Source organism: Protopterus annectens, chromosome 7.part0 (genome assembly GCF_019279795.1).
Source record: "Protopterus annectens isolate FY-2018-M chromosome 7.part0, PAN1.0, whole genome shotgun sequence".
Classification (NCBI taxonomy): domain Eukaryota; kingdom Metazoa; phylum Chordata; order Ceratodontiformes; family Protopteridae; genus Protopterus; species Protopterus annectens.
Window position 1 is genome coordinate 1,678,371,941 of NC_056739.1, and position 24,119 is coordinate 1,678,396,059.

At 40.9% G+C, this 24,119-nt stretch overlaps 1 protein-coding gene across 2 annotated transcripts in view; it reads left to right on the forward strand.

Annotated features, from left to right (window-relative positions):
• ACAN (aggrecan) overlaps positions 1-24,119 on the forward strand; it is a 538,406-nt gene that overhangs the window by 502,246 nt on the left and 12,041 nt on the right. For both annotated transcript variants that reach the window (XM_044078192.1, XM_044078191.1), the window contains one exon: positions 1,251-1,433. In XM_044078192.1, coding sequence (XP_043934127.1) covers positions 1,251-1,433 — 183 coding nt within the window. The remainder of the gene's footprint in view (positions 1-1,250; positions 1,434-24,119) is intronic.

Here is a 24,119-nt window from a genome sequence, read left to right on the forward strand (position 1 = left end):
CTAAAAGCACTGTCCCTCTACTCAGTCTCATACAGACTCCTCAGAGGTGACCTGTGTCTGGCATACAAGGCCATTTCAGACCCAGCCTTGATGTAGTTGCTGCATATCCGTAAGACAAACTCCACTCATGCAACCTACACGGAAGGCCTTTACCTGGTCTGTGACATTAATAGAACTTGTTGGCGGGATAGATTTGTGTTCCAAAGACCCCCCATCTGTGGAATAGATTCCCTCTCCATGTCAAGCAGAGTACCTCTCTAGCCCTCTTTAAGAGGAACCTGGATGACTGGATGTAAAAACAGAAAATATACCCATGGGATCCCACCTGTGTCCTTGCTGGACAGGGGAAACAGGTTCTAACTTTGAGGGAACATGGGAGAAATTCTTGGCTAGACTTATAAGGGCCTCCGGGCCAATAGCCTAGTATCATCCTATGAACCTATAAACCTATTGTATAAATGTTATAAGTCATAATTCTCACACATATGCAAACATTTGGGTATGGATGTGTCATTTTGTTTTGTCTGTATTTCTTATGCATATGTATGTATTTTTGTGTACATGGGGAATATCTGTGTGTGTGTGTGTGTGTGTGTGTGTGTGTGTGTGTGTGTGTGTGTGTGTGTGTGTGTGTGTGTGTGTGTGTGTGTGTGTGTGTGTGTGTGCGCGCGCGCGCGCTAGCGTGTGTGTGTCTGTATGTGCGTGTGTGCTTGTGTGTGTGTGTCTGTGTGTGCGTGTGTATGTGTGTGTGTGTGTGTGTGTGTGTGTGTGTGTGTGTGTCTGTGTGCGTGTGTGTGTGTATGCATGTGTATGCGTGTGTGTGTGTGTGTGTGTGTGTGTGTGTGTGTGTGTGTGTGTGTGTGTGTATGTGTGTGTGTGTGTGTGTGTGTGTGTGTGTGTGTGTGTGTGTGTGTGTGTGTGTGTGTGTGTGTGTGTGTGTGTGTGCGCGTGTGTTTACATATTTCTATACCTAGGCAATTAAATGGGAGCAAACAAAGTAAGACAGAATCCTGACTATCTTTTAACTAATTAGTTAGAGCTCCTTTGGTAAAGCTGTTCATTTTCTTCCATGGCATTTATTTTTATTGCACAGATGCAAAGAAATTTCTCAATGCATACCTATTAGTTTGACTTCTATAAAACTCTATGGAAACAGTATCTCAGTCTGGAAAAAAAAAAGGATAAGCTCTTTGTGGAATCTGCAAAATAATTAACTTACTATGCATTATCTTCTGTTTCTTTTCTTTTAGTGGCATGTGGTGACCCACCATCTGTCAGTAATGCAGCAACATTTGGAAGGAAGAAAGATCGGTATGAAATTGGTTCTTTGATAAGGTATCATTGTAATGCAGGATTAATTCAGCGTCATCTTCCAACAATCAGATGTCAGACAACTGGACAGTGGGAAGAGCCTCAAATTACATGCATAGATTGTACGTATATATTTATTTATTGATTTTTCTAGACTTTATAAAAAAAAGTTAGCAGCATGATTATGTTTCAAATAATTTTAGACATTGTTATTAAAATATCTATATACAATGTTCCTTTATAGGTTTATTAAAAACACTTGCAACAGCATTCTAAGTGTACCTAATAAAAAGGATGCAATATGATGCCTTATTTTATAAGCAGCATGTTAACATGACACTTAGCATAAAACAAACTGATGCATACTCAACTTCATTGTCTTCTGTTTTTGAATGTTTTTACATTAATCTAATTGTAAGTAAGCAGTCTTTATACGTCTTTAATTCTGAATTAATTATTGATGACCCAAGTGGTTGGTTCGCAAATCTCACAGTCAACATCAACACAGAGCCTGCAGATTAAATTATTATCTCATAACTTACTCAGAATATATTTTTCAAATAATGGGTACCATTGCTTCCAGTACTAAAGCTACTTTTGTGACTTCTTCCAGATCATTTCTGGCCGATGTTTATTCTATCACATTTTGCAAAGTTGTCTGAAAATGTGGTAGTTAAATTGGGCTCAATGGTTATGAGGGGAGGTGTTCAGGAAAAAGCCCTTAGGGAAAAATAAAAGAGAAAAAGAACTCCAGGACAACTATGGCCTTTTCAGTGGCTGGCAACATGAACTGTGAAACACAATAACAACATGAAAAGTAATGCTTAAAAATCATGCTAAAAAATTATTAAGGAACATGGATACAAGACTATAGAGAGGTCAAGGTATGTGGCTCTCACAAAGGTTTTTCCTGTGACAACTCAGTCACAACTCTGTGAAGTCCACACAGACAAAAGAACTGACAAAGTGTCTTCACAAAGGGTTGCATACTATTTTTTTTAAAGTTGTTTAAGCAAAAGTAGAAAATTACCATTTCTGTGATCTCTAATATTCTTAAAATATATATTCACCATTTTTTATCCGTCTATTCACTGTTAACCCATTTCTATGTAGTCTGCTCTGAGTAAACAGCATGCTACTCTAGAGTTCATTGCCCTGAGCTGATGAGCCCCAAATCTGACTCTGTTCTGATCTTTCCAAAATCTTTCACTGACTTGTCAACAAAATGATTTTGTTCAATCATAGCAAAAAACGGTGAACCAGTTTCTTGTGATTGGTATCTGTTACACTCAATAGCGCTATTCTGAAACAGAGACCATATTTATATTTTCAGATAATCGGCTGCATCCCACATTCACTTTTAAAACATTTTATTTATTTATTTATTTTACATTTGTTTACCGGGATGGTCCGACTTGATATATGCCCATTTTCAGCGGAGGCCCGGGGAGAAAAGCTCCCAGTTAGTAGATTAAATTACATTAGTAACATTTACAAATTAATATAGTTTACAGTCTTCAGTAAGGTTACAAACATTTATAGAACATGGTTTCACACAGGGTTTACACAGATAAGAACTTTATCCCGTAATGAGCTCTAGATATGCCACAAAGCAAAGTCATATACATTTTAGAGTGAAATTACATATTTAATTAGGCAAGATATCCAATACCAGGGGGTGGGTGTTAGGTTTTGAACAGGGACATTGCCAGTGCATTTGAAAGTGTAGTTTGAGGCTTTTTTTGAACTGGGATAGAGAGGGCTGGAGAGTAAGTTCAGCAGGTAGAGAGGGCCAAGTTTTGCCTACAGAGTTGGCAAATAGAGAGTCACCAGCTACATTTATGCTTTTGGTTGTCTGAACCAACAGTTGTCAGCACAGCGCAGTGACCTCAGGTTGCTGTAGGGATCAATGATCTTGTTTAGTGCTGGTGTCTTATCGGGGTGGTTTAGAACTTTGTGGGCTATTATAAGTTGGTTGTATTGGAGAAGACTAGTCCATTCAAGCCAACCTAGTTGAGTTAAGTTGATACAGTGGTGGGTCCTAAAGGTTGTACTGGTAGCAAATCTAGCAATATGGTTGTAACAGCTTGCAAGTTTGCTAAGAGTGGTTTTATTCAAGTTAGTGAAAAGGGGGGAGACATAGAGAAGGGTAGACAGTAAGTGGGAGCGAGCAATAGAAGTTCCTGCAAATGGAGTGAGAAAAGGTTTGATCCTATAGAGGGAGCCCAGTTTTTTGTTGATGGTTTTGATGGTTTGATTGACATAGGTATCATATTTTAGGGTATTGTCGACTGTGACCCCTAGGAGTTTGGTGTGAACATCTGGGGATATAAGTGTGCCATTACTGGATCTTATGGTAAAGAATGGTGAAGAGGACTTACAGGTGGGGGAAAAAATTAGCAGCTTAGTTTTGTTGAGGTTTAAAATAAGCTGATGGTTTACAAACCATTTTTCAACATCATTGAAAGTATTCTGAGTTAGAGTCATCAGCTCAGTTGAGGAGGAGGCTGCACAGATTAAAGTGGAGTCGTCCGCGTACTGGATGCAGGTGGCCTTGGGAGTGATTGTGGGTAGGTCATTGATAAAGACTCAGAAGAGAAGTAGTCCTAATATGGCACCTTGGGGGACTCCTAGTGTGATGGGTAGATGAGTGGATAGTGTATTCTGCCATAATACTGCTTGTTGTCTGTCAGACAGATAAGACTGGAACCATTTAATCACACAGTTATTTAGTGACAGTTTCTTCAGGGTATGGATAAGTAGTTAGTGGTTGACCATATCAAAGGCCTTAGAGAAATCTAGGAAGAGAGCTGAGGTAAGTTTGTTATTGTTTCGGTTGAGGTTACTGGAGTTAGAGAAGGATAGGAGGGCTGAGGTGGTGCTGTGGATTGGCCTAAAGCAATGCGGAGAGTTGGCCAGTAGTTTATTCTGGGTGAGATAATGCATTAATTGGTTATGGATGCATTTTTCCATCATTTTGGCCAGTGGTGATAGTATGGCTATTGGTCTGTAGTATGAGAGGTCTAAAGAGTTCCCTCCTTTATAGAGAGGAATAACGTGGGAAACCTTCCAGATAGAGGGGATGGTGGCTTCGGACAAGGTTTGGTTTATAATAATAGAAATGGGGTATGCAATAGTATCTGCCACTTTCTGTAGATATTCTGGTGGGAGGAGATCAACTGCAAGGGTAGTGGGTTTTATTTTGTTAATTAGAGATCTGATGGTTGATGTAGATACAGCCTGGAAGTTAAAGGAGAGTGGGGTAGTGGTCGAGGAGAAATCCAGATTGGGGCCACTGGGAGCCAGTTGGCTAGCTAGTGATTGGATGGTCTTAGTGAAGAAACTGTTAAAGACATTTGCAGTTTCCTCTGGAGATTTTGGGTTACAAGCTGATGGGGTGGGAGTGGTGGATTGTCTGGGATGGAGCAGTTTGTTTACTCCTGCCCAAAATGTTTGAGGTTTGTTCTGATGTTTTTGTTGAAGGTGTTGATTGATGTTTTTTTCGTCTAACAATATGGTCAAGTGGGTCTTTTGAGGTACGCCATTTGTCCCATGCTTTATTTCTTGCTATGATTTTGGTTTTGGTTACTTTAGAGAGTCATGGGGCAATTTTAGATTTGGCTCTTAGGGTGTGGACAGGAGCGTGGGAATCTAGAATGGTAAGGAATTTAGAATTAAAATAGGCTACAGCATCATCCAGTGGAAGATCTTTTAGGATGGCCGAATTGCATGCTTTGAGTTTGTTCTGAAAATCAGTGGTGTTGAAGTTCTTGTTATTTCTAATAGATTTATAGAGTATTTGGTGGTTGTTATCTACTTTATGCTTGATTATGTAAGTGAGTAAGTGGTCACTTATATCATCTGGGAGCGTACCAGTGTTGTACAGGTCTGAGTGATTGTTGATAATAATCCAGTCCAGGATACTACCTTGGTTGTAGGGTTTATTTATTCTGGTGGGTGCGGATATGAGTTGTGTATAGCCATGAAGGTTTAAATGGGTTGTGGAAGATTCAGAGGAACAGTTGTTCCAATCAATATTAAAGTTTCCTAACACCATAGTTTCATAGGGGTACATGTTGGATAGCCATTGAAGGAAGTCCTCTAGGTATTTGTATTATTGCCTGGGGGGATATAAACACAGGCAATGAATATAGATTTAATTTTGTTAAGCTGTAGTCTGATAATGAGAGTTTCAGCATTATTGAACAAGAGAGGTTGTTGCGGGGCTAATTTGACATCTAGTGTATTTTTAAAGAGTACTGCCACTACCCCACCTTTCCTAGACTTACGGACATACTGGAAACAATCAGAAATTAAATCAATAATCATCTGGAGGAAACAATGAGTGGAATAAAAGCTGTTCATGTACCTTGACAGAGAAGTCTGTCCAGTATTTGAAAAAGATGGTAAAATCCCTCAGCTGAAAATGCCCTTAACAAGTTGATAACAATTAAAAGAAGGATAGTGACTTAAGAACAAATCTTAATCTAAAAATTATTTTAAATAAAACTTCTAAATGTATGGAATAAATAACATTGCCTTACAATGAACATATCAGGTTCTTCAGTAATCATTCACCATTAGGTATGAGTGTGTTGCTGCAGAAGAACTCCAAAATATATGCATGCTTTAGTCAATAGCCAAATCAGGCCTCAGATCAGTCACAATGTTTCTGGCAAGTCCTTCTCAACATGCTATTCAGCACTATGGAAGTCTGTACCCCCAATTATCTTCTAACTAGAAGATCTTAGTCTCTTCAGGTCAAACTTGGCTAATTTTCCAGGGAAGAGAATCCATTGTAAATGTAGTCTTTATGCCTCCTCAGAACAAATGGACGTATTCTTCTCCTTAACATTACCTGTCAAAGTATCACATTTGGATCACTGCTGAAGGATAACTGTTACTTGTATTGCTTGGTAGAGTACAGGAACATTGGAAAATTATCAGGCAAATATCACAGGGACCATAAGATTCTTATGCTTATACATATTTAAGTAGATGTGCTTAAACATTCTTGCCATCTTTTTCTTCTTTTTTTTTAAACACCTTTGTTGAATTATCAATTAATTTACATTTATATAATATAAAAGCAATCAAACTGTATTAACAAGTTCACATTTGCAAACATTATACTTTACATATATTGCTATACATCATACAACCTCTTCTTCTTCTTCTTTTGGCTTTTCCCAGTTAGGGGTCGCAACAGTGGATCATCTGTTTCCATTTCTTCCTGTCCTCTGCATCTGCCCTGTCACACCAACCACCTGCATGTCCTCTCTAACTACATCCATAAACCTTATCTTAGGCCATCCTCTTTTCCTCTTACCTGGCAGCTTCATCCTTACAATCCTTTTCCCAATATACCCAGTATCCCTCCTCAGCACATGTCCAAACCAACACAATCTCGCCTCTCTGGCTTTGTCTCCAAACTGTCCAACCTGGGCTAACCCTCTAATATACTTATTCCTAATCCTGTCTACCCTTGTCACACCCAGTGCAAATCTTAACATCTTTAACTCTGCCACATCCAGCTCTGACTCCTGCCTTTTTGTCAATGCCACTGTCTGCAACCCATATAACATAGCTGGTCTCACTACCCTCTTGTAGACCTTCCTTTTCACTCTTACTGGTACTTGTCTGTCACAAATCACTCCTGACACTCTTCTCCACCCACTCCACCCTGCCTGTACTCTCTTCTTCACCTCTCTTCCACACTCGCCATTACTCTGAACTGTTGATCCCAAGTATTTAAACTCATCCACCTTCACCAGCTCTACTCCCTGCATCCTAACCATTCCTCTATCCTCCCTTTCATTCACACACATATATTCCATCTTAGTCTGACTGACCTTCATTCTTTTCCTCTCTAGAGCATATCTCCACCTCTCCAGGGTCTCCTCAACCTGTTCCCTACTCTCACTACATATCACAATGTCATCTGCAAACATCATAGTCCACGGGGACTCCTGTCTGATCTTGTCTGTCAACCTGTCCATCACCAGTGCAAATAAGAAAGGGCTCAGAGCTGATCCTTGATGTAATCCCACTTCCACCTTAAACGCAGCTGTCACTCCCATGGCCGATCTCACCACTGTCACACTACCCTTGTACATATCCTGTACCACTCTTACATACTTCTCTGCCACTCCTGACTTCCATATACAATACCACAACTCCTCTCTAGGCACCCTGTCATATGCTTTCTCTAAGTCCACAAAGACACAGTGCAACTCCTTCTGACCTCCTCTGTACTTCTCCATCAACACTCTCAGAGCAAACATCGCATCAGTAGTGCTCCTACCTGGCATGAAACCATACTGCTGATCACTAATAATCACCTCCCTTCTTAACCTAGCTTCCACTACTCTTTCCCATAATTTCATGCTGTGACTGATCAGTCTTAACCCTCTGTAGTTACTAAAGCTCTGCACATCACCCTTATTCTTAAAAATCGGTGCCAAAACCCTTTTTCTCCACTCCTCAGACATCCTTCCACTTTCCAAGATTTCATTAAACAATCTGGTTAAAAACTCCACTGCCATTTTTCCTAAACACCTCCAAGCTCCCGCAGGTATGTTATCTGGACCAACAGCCTTTTCATTCTTCATCCTATTCATAGCTATCCTTACTTCCGCCTTGCTAATCCATTGCACTTCCTGATTCACTATCCCCACATCATCCAGCCTTCTCTCTCTCTCTCTCTCATTCTCTTCATTCATCAGCCCCTCAAAGTACTCCTGCCAACTGTTCAACACAATCTCCTTGCTAGTGAGTATGTTTCCCTCATTATCGTTTATCACCCTTACCTGCTGCACATCTTTCCTAGCTCGGTCCCTCTGTCTAGCCAATTGGTACAGGCCCTTTTCTCCCTCCTTAGTGTCCAACCTTTCATACAACTCTCTATACGCCTTATCCTTAGCCTTTGCCACCTCTCTCTTTACTATGCACCTCATCTCCTTATACTCCTGTCTACTTTCTTCATCTCTCTGACAATCCCACTTCTTCTTCGCCAACCTCTTTCTCTGTATACTCTCCTGTACTTCCTCATTCCACCACCAGGTCTCCTTGTCCTCCTTCCTCTGTCCAGATGTCACACCAAGCACCTTTCTATCAGTCTCCCTTACTAGCTCTGCTGTAGTTACCCAGCTGTTCGGTAACATTTCATTACCACCCAGTGCCTCTCTTAACTCTTCCCTGAACTCCATCTCACAATCACCCTTTTTCAATTTCCACCATTTGATCCTTGGTGCTGCCCTCACACTCCTCCTCCTATTCTTGATCACCAATGTCATTCTTCAGACCACCATTCTATGCTGCCTAACTACACTTAAACTCGTCACCACTTTACAGTCTCCAATCTCCTTCAAACTGGCCCTCCTGCATAGGATATAATCCACCTGTGTTCATCTCCCTCCACTCTTGTATGTCACCCTATGCTCCTCCCTCTTTTTAAAATATGTATTCACCACAGCCATGTCCATCCTTTTTGCAAAATCCACTACCATCTGACCTTCTGCATTCCTTTCTTAACACCATACCTACCCATCACTTCCTCATCCCCTCTGTTGCCTTAATCAACATGGCCATTGACATCTGCTCCAATCACCACTCTCTCACCCTTGGGTACAGTCATCACCACTTCATCAAACTCACTCCAAAATGTTTCTTTCTCATCCATCGCACACCCAACTTGTGGAGCATATGCACTAACAACATTCATCATTACACCATCAATTTCCAGCTTCATAAACATCACTCTATCTGACACTCTTTTCACCTCCAAAACACTCTTGGTATACCATTCCTTCAGGATAACCCCTACCCCATTTCTCCTCCCATCCACACCATGACAGAACAATTTGAACCCACCGCCAATACACCTAGCCTTACTTCCCATCCACCTAGTCTCTTGTACACACAATATATCACCCTTCCTCCTGTCCATCATATCAGCTAGCTATCTCCCTATACCAGTCATGCTGCTAACATTCAAGTTACTACCCTCACTACCACACTCCTAACCTTTCTCCTCTCTTCTTGTATTCGGGCATGCCTTCCCCCTCTTCTCCTCCTTTGGCCAACAGTAGCCCATTTTCCGCCAGCACCCTGTCAGCTAACAGTACTGGTGGCTGTCATTGTTAACCTGGGCCTCGACCGATCCGGTATGTAAATCTGTATTGTTTTCCACATATTTCATTTGGCAGATGTTTTATGCCGGATGCCATTCCTGAAGCAACCCTTCCCATTTATCAGGGCTTGGGACCGGCACAAAGAAATGCACTGGCTTGTGCATCCCCAGTGGCTGGGTTACATAATACAACCTAATAACATTATATAAATTATTCAATTCCTGCCCTTTTTTAAACAAGAAACATCTTTATTAAACCATCACTTATGATACAGGTAAACATACATTTGTATAAATGAAAACAATCCAATTCAGCACAATCCTAGTTGCAAGCATTTTACATCATAAACTATACTGACACACTCCCAGTTGCAAACATTATACATCACTTATAATCTACCCATTCATTTTCAGTCAAACATTACATAGCTAATTTAAATACTGACTTCTTTTAAACTTCATTCCTCCCATGTATGTATTGTTTTCCCAATTCCCATTTTTTTCTTGTCTATTTGCTTCTACCCTTTTCTAAAGATCTCAATTCAAGTTGTTTTATCTCTGTTACTATATTCACTACTTCTAGTATAGCTGGTTTAGATTTTGATTTCCATTTTCTAGTAAGTAAACACAGCAAGGTCTTACCATGTCTAGGTAATTCCAATTCTGTATCATAGCTCAGAAAAATCATCTCACTTGTCACACAAATCTGACCACTCTGCACCTCCAACAGTGCATCCTCCAGGGAATCCTTAAAGTCTGCCAACTCACTGCACTCCCAGAAAAGAAGTTCAGATTACCTCTTTCTTCCCCATCACACCTCCAATATTTGCTGTCTACCTGAGGAAAAATGGTCTGGAGTCTACTTGGGGTATAAAAATATCTACCTCCAGGCTAGTTGCTCAGCATAATGCATCCGAGATTATCCAAGTGCAACTAACTGGGCAAGACTGCAATTCAAATTGTAGCTTGTTTCAGGTCCCCCACCATGCCTCAGGATTCCCACTCCTCATTTCTTGATATACTGGAAAATATTAGGGTACAACCTAACACACTAATAATGGGTGATTTCAACTACCCTCCACCATTAGCTGGGAAAAGTACTCATGTACCAACTCTTTTGCTCAACGTTTTCTGGAATTTATAAATTCCAGTGCCTTGCATCAACTTATCCACACCCCCACTAGGGGCAGCAATATCCTAGACCTGGTCATTACCAACATGGGCAACTGGTGTTCCACACCAGAGGCCAGTTCCTCATTGGTCAGATCTGACCACAAGCTAATCACCCTAGACATCCACATCCGCTCCCACTCCCCATTAGTGAAACCTCCGTAAAAAATTTCTCCAAAGCCAACTTCATGCTTCTTAAGACAGAAGTGGCAAACTTCACGACACCCATGCAGACAGACAATAGAGGTATGAATGCTGAATCCTACACAAATGCACTTTATAAGTACTTACACAGGTGCATGGATCGTGCAATCCCTAACAGAACCAAGATGCTATCCTCCAAAAAAAGGAAGCCAATCTGCTGGTCCCCTGCCATAAACAAACTCTACAACAGAAGAAAGAAACTGTTGCCAAAAAAGAGTAAAATCCCATGATTGGAGAAACTCCCTGGTCAGCCTCAGTAAGTAGCTGAGATCCCTCATACAATCCTTCAAAGCTAGTTACTAAAACAAAATCACCACTGATTCTAAAGACAACCACAAATCATTCTATAGCTATGTCAAGAATTCAATGGCAGTACTCAGATCTGCTCTGAGTTACAGCACAATGGCACTAAATATATAGAACCAACTGATATTGCCAACATCCTGGAAGATAGGTTCAGTGCTAACTTTACCTTCCTCTCACCCCATAAAGGGCCCATCTTTATACCGGAAGAATGCAAAGTTCCTGTAATCACGGCTGCACAGGTAAAAATCACACTCTCCAAAGCCAAGAACACAGCATCCGTGGGACCTGACAACATCCCAGACTGTGTTCTACATGGACTACAGAACAAACTGGCACCCCATCTAAGTACCATATTCAATCATAGCCTCACCTCAGGCTTTGTGCCGACTGAATGGCGCACAGTGACAGTTATCCCACTCCACAAAAGGGGAGCCACCACGGACCCCGGGAACTACCACCCCATTAGCCTGACAAGCCTGGTCTGCAAGGCTATGGAACGTATCATCATGGAACTTATAAACAATGACGCTGGTAATCTTAAAACTCTGGACCCACCCAGTTTTGGTTTGTAAAAGGCAGATCATGTCTCCTAAACCAGATTGACTTCTTTGAAGTGGTCACCAAAGCCGTAGATGAGAATAAGGTGGTTCACACAGCCTATCTAGATCTCGCCAAGGCTTTTGACATCATCCCCCACTTTGGAATTATAGATAAACTCACTAAACTAGGTATAATTTCCTATGTCACAAGATGGATTGCCAACTGGCTCACTGACAGAACCCACACTGTGAAAGTAGCAGACTCCAAATCTGACTTCAGACCAGTGACAGGTGGAGTACCACAGGGTTCAGTCCTGGGACCTCTCCTGTTTGGTATCTACTTCTCTGAAGTACAGGCTAAAAAAGAAGGTCTTTGGCTAATGAAGTTCATAGATGACTGCAAAATAGGAGCCATAATTGAAACTCCTAATGATGTGGACATCCTACACAAGGGTCTCACTGAGACAGATGACTGGTGTCAAAGCCATGGTCTCAAGCTGAATGCCAAAAAGTGCATTCTCATCCCTTTTGGTAAAAACTCTGTACCCATGAACTACCACATAGTCGGTAGTCTACTTAACACTGAAAGTGTGATTAGAGACTTTGAGACACAGGTGGACAGTAGTCTCTCCTTTGATAATCACATTGCCACAGTAGTGAGGAAATCCTTATATGTAGCACACCTCATCACAAAAAGTTTCTCATCCAGGAAAAAAGAGGTCATTGTTCCCCTCTACTCATCACTCATTAGACCCATTATAGAGTACAGCACTCCTATTGGTATGTACCTCACAAGACAGAAAGGCCACAGAAATACCTCACTAAGAGGATTACTGGCCTCAAACAGATGCCCTATGCAGACCGTCTCAAAAAACTCCAGCTTTACTCCGTCACATATTGCCTACTCAGAGGCAATCTCTGCAAAGCTATGTCAAACCCAGAGCTGTTGGACATGCTCCACTTAAAGAAATCCCAATCCCTCTGAGCTACATGCTCTAGGGACCTAAACCTTGTCAGTACAATAAACAGAACATGCTGGAGGGATAGATTCCTGTCCCAGAGACTTCCCATAATCTGGAACAGACTACCTACCTATCTATGTCAAACAGAGCTCCTCAATAGCACTCTTCAAGAAAAATCTTGATGATTGGATGGGTAATAGGAAATTCAACCCGGGGATCACCTCTGTGGCTCTGCTCAACAGCGGCACAGGAAAATAATTTTCTTGGGTGGTGAAAGCCAGGGTACCTTTTTGGCTAGGCTTATATAGACCCCAGGGCCAATAGCCTAGTACCTACTTATGTAAACATTTCCAAGCAAAAATCCTAAATCTTCTAGATTTTGTTTCATATTTGAGATACATACATATATCGTCCCATTGTTTCTTTGTGAATTTCTTATCCAATCTCTCTTCCCAATCCTTTCTAATCTCCTCTGATTGATTCATGTAACCATTCTCCAATATTTTGTATGCTGTATGAATCATTCATTTTTTAATGGGAACTTCAGTTCTAAATTCTATTAAAAACTCTGCCAGTGCTGGTTTTCATTTAGGACCCTCTATTTCTTTCTGTTTGCCTACACTTCAAGCACTTAGTAGTACACACCTCCCAAATCAAACAGGGTCATAAATGAAAATCCTAGTGCAAGTTTGTGTCTACTGATCCATTAATCAAGACTAGCTTTAAAGGAGACAAAAATAGTACTTTGTTTAACCTATAGTGGTAGCATGCCATAGGCTAGGAATATGCTGAGTTAGCAATCTATCTCTTCAGTTAGTCTTTTTATTTGTTCATGGAATCTTGGGTCCCAAATGTTCATGTCTGTAAACCCCCTGGGTTTGTGAATAAACAGGTCAAACAGGGCTGGATCTTTCTTAGCTCAAAAAGTGAAATGCAAGTCACTTTGGAGCAGCTGGAATGCTATGGAGTATAAAAAAAGTTGCGGTAATCTATCATGATACTTGAAGGATTTAAGGACAGTAATTATATAGGCTAAAAATCTCTGGAACTTTTCCACTTGAGTGATGTACTTAGATTTGTACATACAAAAAAGCAAACAAATAAAAGTGACCTAATCAGTATTCAAAAAAATGTATAAAAGTAAAAAACCTTCCACTAAATAAGACCAAATCAATGTAATTACTCACATATATTAAGTACTTTAAACATGATACTTTAAGGACTTCATCAAAATAAATGTTTAATGCATCAAACCAACATTTTTAACAGACAGACCCTTAAAATGAATAACCTGAAAATTTTATACCTCAACCCCACAGAGTTCATTGTATAATTCTATACAACAAATTGTTAGCTAAAATGGGTGGAGAAGCTATTTCATATTATGATAAAGTACAAAATATATAACTTCAAAGAGTATAGATACATTTTAAGTGCAATAAGCACTTGGGGTGTGCATGGGACTGGAGTATCACATATACAGGGACTGTAAGGGATTAGCCTTTCAGATTTTTGCCTCAAAACACCACTGAGCATGCAATAATATATATCTCATTCATACCTCCTTGTCTTACCACACACACACACACGCACACACACACACGCACACACGCGCGCACACACACACACACACACACACACACACACACACACACACACACACACACAAGTCTCAAAGAATACCGAATGCACCAGATTACTGCCTCAAAACACCAGAGCATGCAGTAATAGATGTCTCATTCACACCCCCTTGTCTTACCACACACACACACACACACACACACACACACACACACACACACACACACACACACACACACACACACATTAAGTCTCAAAGAATACCGAATGCACCAGATTACTGCCTCAAAACACCAGAGCATGCAGTAATAGATGTCTCATTCACACCCCCTTGTCTTACCACACACACACATACACACACACACACACACACACACACACACACACACACACACACACACACACACACACACACACACACACACGCATGCACGCACACACACACACTCACACACACACACACACACACACACACACACACACACACACACACACACACACACACACTGTTAAGTCTCAAAGAATAATGACTGCCCCTAGTTACATATGAAGAACACAGGTTTATTACATACATCCAATCAGGAAAAGAAAGGAAAGTAACAGCACTTCTTGCTTTCACAGTTGCTTCCCTGTCCCATGATTAAATAAAATAAACATGGCCCTCTGGTGTACAGTCTCACAAAACAGTATCATCTGATGTTGTCGATTTTTATTCTGTCCTTAACTGATGGATTCAGATCCGAACTCTCAAATGCGACTTCATCGTTGCAAAAGCTCTCAAGCTTCTTCTCCCTTACCTAGAATGCACAGGCCCAATTACTTCAGATTTCATTTGCCTCTTCCAGCAAAAGACATGTGTTTCTAGTCTCTCGAGCTTGTATTTAGATAAGTGAATTATTTTTGCTGTTATTATTCTTGATTGCTTCTATACTTCTGTCTTTCTTTCTTGTACTAGAGTACACTATAAAATACAGTTAGTATTTTTCTTCTCCCTTTCCCTTGTACACTTGTCGTAGCTCTTCCCTACCTTTGCAGGTAGCCCTTCTCTTCTTCACCTTTCATTTAAGATATATATAGGTTTACTATCATATAGTCAACTCTCAAAAGACATTCCTACCTTAAACATCGACTAAAAAGTTGAACACAGCATGTCGGGAAGGTCAAAATGTCGCAAACACACTTTCTGTTGTGAATTTGACCCTTCTCAACATTCATAGACTGAAATCCACCACTCCACATCACGTGATGTGATGATTTTGCAGGTGAGCATGCCTCCCTGTACCCCTCATGGAGGGCTGTGCCCCCCACACCCCTTACACATTATATATTCCACCTTCGAGATGGCACTACAGTGGAGAAAAGGGTAAATTTCCCGAGATCCACTGTACCTCAATCTCTAGTTACAAGATCAGACTCATCTGTGTGAATGCACTATGCATTTGCTGATTTGGGACTCACACAACTGCAGGTTCAGCAACATGGGTCAGCTAACCATAATTCTACATCCTATGGTCACTGAACCTTCCCTCAGAATTGGAAATGTAAACCAGCAAGGCTAGGTGTATTGGAGGCGGGTTCAAATTGTTTTATCATGGTGTGGATGGGAGGAGAAATAGCGTAGGCATTATCCTGAAGGAACAGTATGCTAAGAGTGTTTTTGAGGTGAAAAGAGTGCCTAACAGAGTGATGTTTATGAAGCTGGAAATTGATAGTGTAATGATGAATGTTGTTAGTGCATATGCTCCACAAGTTGGGTGTGCGATGGATGAGAAAGAAGTGGTGATGACTGTACCCAAGGGTGAGAGACTGGTGATTCAAGCAGATTTCAATGGGCATGTTGGTGAAGGGAACAGAGGGGATGAGGAAGTGATAGGTAGGTATGGTGTTAAGCAAAGGAATGTAGAAGGTCAAATGGTAGTGGATTTTGTGAAAAGGATGGACATGGCTGTGATGAATACATATTTTAACAAGAGGGAAGAGCATAAGGTGACATACAAGAGTGGAGGGAGATGCACACAGGTGGATTATATCTTATGTAGAAGGGCCAGTCTGAAGGAGACTGGAGACTGTAAAGTGGTGGCAGGGGAAAGTGTAGTTAGGCAGCATAGGATAGTGGTTTGTAGGATGACATTGTTGATCAAGAAGAGGAGGATGAGTATGAGGGCAGCACCAAGGATCAAATGGTGGAAATTGAAAAAGGGTAATTGTGAGGTGAAGTTCAGGGAAAAGTTAAGACAGGCACTGGGTGGCAGTGAGGAGTTACCAAATAGCTGGGTAACTACAGCAGAGCTAGTAAGAGAGATGGCTAGAAAGGTGCTTGGTGTTTCATCTGGAAAGAGGAAAGAGGAAATGGAGACCTGGTGGTGGAATGAAGAAGTACAGGAGAGTATACAGAGAAAGAGGTTGGCAAAGAAGAAGTGGGATTGTCAGAGAGATGAAGAAAGTAGACAAGAGTATAAGGAGATGAGGTGCATGGCAAAGAGAAAGGTGGCGAAGGCTAAGGATAAGGCATATGAAGAGTTGTATGAAAGGTTGGACACTAACGAGGGAGAAAAGGACCTGTACCGTTTGGCTAGACAGAGGGACCAAGCTAGGAAAGATGTGCAGCAGGTAAAGGTGATAAAGAATAATGAGGGAAAAGTACTCACAAGCGAGGAGAGTGTGTTGAGCAGATAGACAGAGTACTTTGAGGGGCTGATGAATGAAGAGAATGAGAGGGAGAGAAGGTTGAATGATGTGCGGATAGTGAATCATGAAGTGCAGTGGATTAGCAAGGAGGAAGTAAGGATAGCCATGAAGAGGACGAAGAATGGAAAGGCTGTTGGTCCAGATGACATACCTGTGGAAGCATGGAGGTGTTTAGGTGAAATGGCAGTGGAGTTTTTAACTAGATTGTTTAATGAAATCTTGGAAAGTGAGAGGATGCCTGAGGAATGGAGAAAACATGTTTTGGTACCAATTTCTAAGAATAAGGGTGATGTGCAGAGCTGTAGTAACTACAGAGGGATTAAATTGATCAGTCACAGCATGAAGTTACGGGAAAGTGTATTGGAAGCTAGGTTAAGAAGGGACGTGATGATTAGTGATCAGCAGTATGGTTTCATGCTAGGAAAGAGCACTACAGATGCGATGTTTGATCTGATAGTGTTGATGGAGAAGTACAGAGAAGGTCAGAAGGGGTTGCACTGTGTCTTTGGGGATTTAGAGAAAGCATATGACAGGGTACCTGGAGAGGAGTTGTGGTATTGTATGAGGAAGTCGGGAGTGTCAGAGAAGTATGTAAGAGTGGTACAGGATATGTACGAGGGTAGTGTGACAGCGGTGAGGTCTGCGGTGGGAGTGATGGATGCGTTTAAGGTGAAGGTGGGATTACATCAAGGATCAGCTCTGAGCCCTTTCTTATTTGCAATGGTGACAGACAGGTTGACAGAAGAGATCAGACAGGAGTCGTCGTGAACTATGATGTTTGCAGATGACATTGTGATCTGTAGTGAAAGCACGGAACAGGTGGAGGAGACCCTGGAGAGGTGGAGATATGCTCTAGAGAGAAGAGAAATGAAGGTCAGCAGAACTAAGACAGAATATATGTGTGTGAATGAGAGGGAGGATAGAGGAATGGTGAGGATGCAGGGAGTAGAGGTGGTGAAGGTGGATGAGTTTAAATACTTGGGATTAACAGTTCAGAGTAATGGAGAGTGAGGAAGAGAGGTGAAGAAGAGAGTACAGGCAGGATGGAGTGGGAGGAGAAGAGTGTCAGGAGTGATTTGTGACAGACGAGTACCAGTAAGAGTAAAAGAGAAGGTCTGCAAGAGGGTAGTGAGACCAGCTATGTTATATGGGTTGCAGACGGTGGCATTGACAAAAAGGCAGGAGTCAGAGCTTGATGTGGCAGAGTTGAAGATGTTAAGATTTGCGAGTGTGACGAGGATGGACAGGATTAGGAATAAGTATATTAGAGGGTCAGCCCAGGTTGGAAAGTTTGGAAACAAAGACAGAGAGGCAAGATTATGTTGGTTTGGACATGTGCTGAGGAGGGATGAAGAGTATATTGGGAAAAAGATGCTAAGGATGAAGCTGCCAGGTAACAGGAAAAGAGGAAGGCCTAAGATAAGGTTTATGGATGTGATGAGAGAGGACATGCATGTAGTTGGTGTAACAGAGCAAGATGCAGAGGACAGGAAGAAATGGAAACAGTTGATCTGCTGTGGTGACCCCTAAAGGGAGCAGCCGAAAGAAGAAGAAGATATGTATATACATATATATATATATATATATATATATATATATATATATATATATATATATATAAATATATATATATATGTATATAAAATCTTGAAATACTGAAACATCGAATTTCAGTATTTCGAGACTATAAAGTCGAATCTAAACAACACCGTAACTTCAAAACCGTGAAATTTAAAATCAGGAAGTACAACACACCACATACCACACTACACAAACACCAAACTACCCACACTACAAAAAAACACATACACACACACAAACGTAACAATACAAACTAACAAACCTACACTACAAATAAGCAGGGGGGCAAGCACCGCTGCACCTCCCACACCACCCCTACTTATATATTCTAACGCCGAGATAGCACCAAACAGAAAAAGATGACAAACTCACAACCAGATATTCTACACTTCCTCGCGCACACACACACACACACACACACACACACACACACACACACACACACACACACACACACACACACATAACATATATACAAACACCACCACATGCAACATTTAAACACTCATGCATTTACCTGCCTACCCTAACCCACATATACAAATTACAAACACACTCACATACACTCACACACATACCCAAAACCCTTATAAATTAGGCACTTACCTTAAATTACACCTAAATCCACATGCTAAACTGGAAACCATCCACATGACACATTCCACGTCATGTACCGTTAAAGCATAACCACGAATTTGAAATATTCGGATTCGCAGTTATGCACTTTCACCATTCCGAACATTCGACTTTATAATCTCGAAATATTGAAATTCGATATTTCAGTATTTCGAGATTATAACGTGAACCAATATATATATATATATATATATATATATATATATATATATATATATATATGGTTTCACTTCATAATACTGAAATATCACAATACTGAAATTCAGAACACTGAAACCAAAATCCTAAAAGTTCAAAATCCTGAAAACTCAAAATACTGAAACTCAAAATACTGAAAACACACAGCATACATATACTCAGTTTAAACAAGATAAATCATATTACTTTCCCCCAAGTATAAGCCCCACCTGCACCTTCCACACCTCCTGCTACTTAAATATATCAACTCCAAGATTGCACTTCACTACACTAAGTGCAATCTTGGAGTTGATATATTTAATTAGCAGTGGGTATGGGGCACGAAGCTTGCCCCCCTGCTTATATTTGAAGGAATGTAATTACTTTTTTGTTGTTTACAGTCAGTATATGTATCTTATCTGTTTTCAGTATTTTGACATTCAGGATTTTGATTTTCAGTATTTTGAGCTTCCATATTATAAAGTTTTCTCATTTTCAGTGTTTTGCTATTTCAGTATTATGAAGTGAAACTAAATATATATATATATATATATATATATATATATATATATATATATATATATATATATATATATATATATATATATATATACACACCTTTACAGTTAGAATTCTTGGGAGTTCACTGTTTTGATTTGGATTTTTAGAGTGTAATCTGATGTTGTCAATTTTCGTTCTATCCTCAACCTGTGGGTTTGCTTCTGGGATTTGCCACTACTACCACTACTATAGCTCGTGTAACCAAAAAACTCTCAAGCTTATCCCTTACCTACAATGCACCTATCCCAGTTACATCAAATCTTGTTTGTCGCTTTTCGTGTCAAACATGGTGCCAATTGCAGATGAGTGATTCTTACTATATATATCCATCTCTAACTTTCCTTTCAGTTCTTCTATATTTTCTGTTTTCCTCAATAATTCATAAAATCCCTTACTGTTTTTGCCTTTCTTGCATGTCAGTACTCTAAATACTATTATCTTGACTTTCTTTTCCCTGCACTTCAGTGTATTCTAAATATCATCGCTGATATTTTTCTCCTACACTTTGTGTAGTTTATTATCATCATTGATATATTTTTATTACATTTCTATATTTTTCTCTCCTAAAAAAAAAAAAACTTTACTGTATTTTCCTCAGCTTTTCTTAGTGTGAGAGAGAGTGTGTATGTGTGTGTGTGTGTGTGTGTGTGTGTGTGTGTGTGTGTGTGTGTGTGTGTGTGTGTGTGTGTGTGTCTGTGTAGATAAGATATTGTATGGGAATGGCTCTGGTTGGATTTAAACACTGTCAGAGATGTGGCCATCGGATACCCTTTTCTGACATGCGCTGTTTATGTGTTTACTGTTTGGGTCTCCTCCATCTTCAGGATGATTGCTCTATTTGTCATTTCTTTCACCATATAGGTGTGTTGAGTGGAAAAATGAATTGATCTTAAAAGGTCTGCTTCCGCAGTGAGGTGTTACCTGGACCCACTTCTTCTAAAGAAAAAACAAGAAGAAAATCTGACTTTTCTAGTCTTTTTCATCTTCCAAAGTTTCTGAGAAGATGAAGTAAAGAAGTTTGTCAGTGCCAGCATCTCCATCAACTCTGAGTTCAGAAAAGACTAAAATGTAGATTCCGTCTTCCTCTTCAAAACTGACATGAAAAAAGTCACAGACATGACCTCCTACTATTTCATCAGAACCGAGAATTACAATAAGCCTACTATCAGAACTGACTAGCTCTTCAGTTCTTAAAATTACAGCTCAGGGACAAACTTTGGTGGCAAGATCCTTGAATCCGACACCACAGTTACAAGATTCAACAAAAATTCTTCTTCCAAGAACAAGTTATTCACTCTCCATTGATCCCTTTCCAGAGAGACTTCCCTCACCATTCTTAGAGAGAGCTAAATCACCTTCTGTGATGTCATCCCATTCGTCTAAAAGTCTAACCAAAGATGATGTGGAGAGATTGGTGAGAAAAATCCTTTGGGCGCAAGTTATGACATGATCCACCTCAGTTCCTACCTTGATGGTCAAGGATTCCATTTTTCAACTTCCTCCTCTAACTTTACTTGAAGTCTTATAGACTATGGTTCCGAGCTGCCCAGTGTCATCTGGATCACAACCGAAGATATATTTATCTTCGGAACCAATTATTGCTCTGTGCTCTTTGGTTTAGTCGGAACCAGAGACCTCTCTGGGCCATATGTGTCCTGTCAGTTCCAAGGGTCTAGTGTTAACTTCTATGTTTTTGGAGCTTTCTCTGCACCTCTGAACTTTGGCACGGATCAGCTCAGCTTCAGCTTCTGCTTCAAGAGGGATATCTTCATAGCTGGAGGTGACCTTGGTTCCCTGACCTACCCTTATAGATCTGGGGTCCCTCTCTTCTATAGGTGGATCAGCTTTTGAGGCTATGAAGAGGGAGATATCATGGGACACACTTCTCTGTCACACGTATGTCTAGAGTCTAAACTGTTGCTTCCACAAGAACAGCAAGTACCAAAACCTCAGGACTCCCTAAAGAGAATACCCCATTCTTTTGATACTTCCCCAGATCATCCATCTGAGGAGTTTCCTAACAAGAGGAAGTGCAAGAGAAAGCACTTGGATTCCCCAGAGGAATCTATCACAGAAGGCACAGACTTTGATGATTGCGAAGGATCCCCAAGATAGAAGACCCCCAACACCATTGAACCCATTCCCTGGAGACCTGATAAAAGTATCACTGCCTCGGAGGATAAACAATTCTGGTCAAACAATTTGCTTGCTGATGACATGGTTGTAGCTGCAGCAACAAAAAAGGAACTGGCTGTGGAAAGTACCTCTATCCATCCACCCAACAAGGAGTCTCAGGTGATGGATAGGTTGGAGAAATGTGTTTATGCTTCAACTACCTTTGCATTACACTCCTTGAATTTCTTGGCACATTTCACCAGACTGCAGAGGGATCTATTTAAGGAACTTTCATATACCCTTTCAGGATTCATCTCTTATGAGTTTCAGGAATCTGTTGCCTCTTAGTGGGCTACCTTACAGTCCATATTCAACTTGTCCATGAGGCTCATTTCTCATGCAGCCGAAGGGATGACAAAAGTATCAGGTTCAAGAATTGCCATAAGGGGACACACCTGGATGTGCTTATGTGATTTTGTGGAGCCCATTAAGTCTTTGTTCATCAACTCTCCTTTTGGTGGAATGTCTCTTTTTGGCCCCAAGGTTAAAGATACTTTGTCCAGGTGTGAGACGGATGGAAAGACTCTTTCTGCCATGGGCATATGTTTTTCCACCCCTCAAAGATCATTTTCAAGGAATTATCAAGGCAGGAGTAAAATGAGGTTCAAAAAATCCCACAGATCTTTCCAGGACACACGTGGAGGAGGTTCCCCAAGAGGCAGAGGGGGAACTCTAACAGTAGACACTGCCCTTGCAGCTGAAGTGGCCCACAAAACCAAAGTTTCTGAGATTCTTTCTTTCTTTGGTAATCCTTTTCAACAGTCCTGAAAGGAGGACAATTTTCCTTCTCTGGAGGCAATCGGGGGTCATTTGTCCCTGCACTGGAGAGCCACTCTAGAAATAACAAAAGATACTTGGGTGCAGAGGATCATTTTCAGAGGTTATATAATACCATTTTCCCTTTATCCCCCCAATTCAAGAAAATTCCCTGATGTTCCACCCAGTTAGAGGGAACAAGCAGCAATTCAAATTCAAACATTGATAAGGAAAAGAGTCATCCAAAGATCCCTCCAGGCCAGATAGAATCTAAAACTTACTCAAGGTTCTTATTAGTGCCAAAGAAAATAGGGGACTGGAGAACAGTTCTGGATCTCAGTGTCTTAAACAAATCCATTCGAAAGACCAGGTTCCAGATGGTCACGGTTCAGTCCATTCTTCCATTTTTGGAAAAAGACATTTGGATGTGCTCAATAGATCTTCAGGATGCATACTATCATATAAAGATGAACAGGTGATGCAGAAGGTTCTTATGCTTCTGGCTGGGAGCCAGTCACTACCAGTTCAAAATTCTGCTCTTTGTTCTCACCACAGCCACTAAGGTGCTTACCAGATGCATGACAATAGAAGCAGCTCACTTGAGACTGCAGGGATTCTGGGTGTTTCCATACTTAAGATGGCTGGCTCATCTCCACCCCTGAAGATGGAAGCCCAACCTCAAGGACTCAGATGACCCAGATGAAGATAAGTGCTAATGGCTCAATGCTTGAGGGTTCCAACACTGAGAAGTGGACCAAGTCGGTTGAGGCTGAGGACAATAATGAAGACATGGTGTTGAGCAATTAGCATCAAGATCTTTTCAGCATCAAAGGTATCAGCACTGAGTGCAATGGAAACATGGAACCTGGAACCAAGGTGCTGGTAGCCATGGTTACTGAACAGACAGGCTGCAGGAGGTTATCCTTTTCTGAAGCCACCAGTGTTGATACTGGTATGAGGAAAGGAACCAAGAGAGGTTGAGAGCCTACCTGATCAACCTAAGAAACATAGGGGAATGGGCTGAAACCCAACTCTGTGCCTTCAAAAATGTCATCATCAACTCCCAGGTTGTCTCTGTAGCCCTGTGGAATGACCTGACCAACTTTGAAGTAGAAGCAGGGGATGACATGGAGGAAAGAAAATGGGAAAGTTCCATCTTCTAGGAGAGTTTTTTGACTGTTTTGACTGGTGGCTTGCCCCTAATAGTACTAGTCTCAGAAACTGTCAAGAAGATCTGTTTGGGGATGTTGGTACAGGAGGGGACTGGACTTACTTCTGTCTCAAAATGTTTGGATCCTAGGATGATCTGGGGTCATCAGGCATCATCTGTCTGGACTCTCT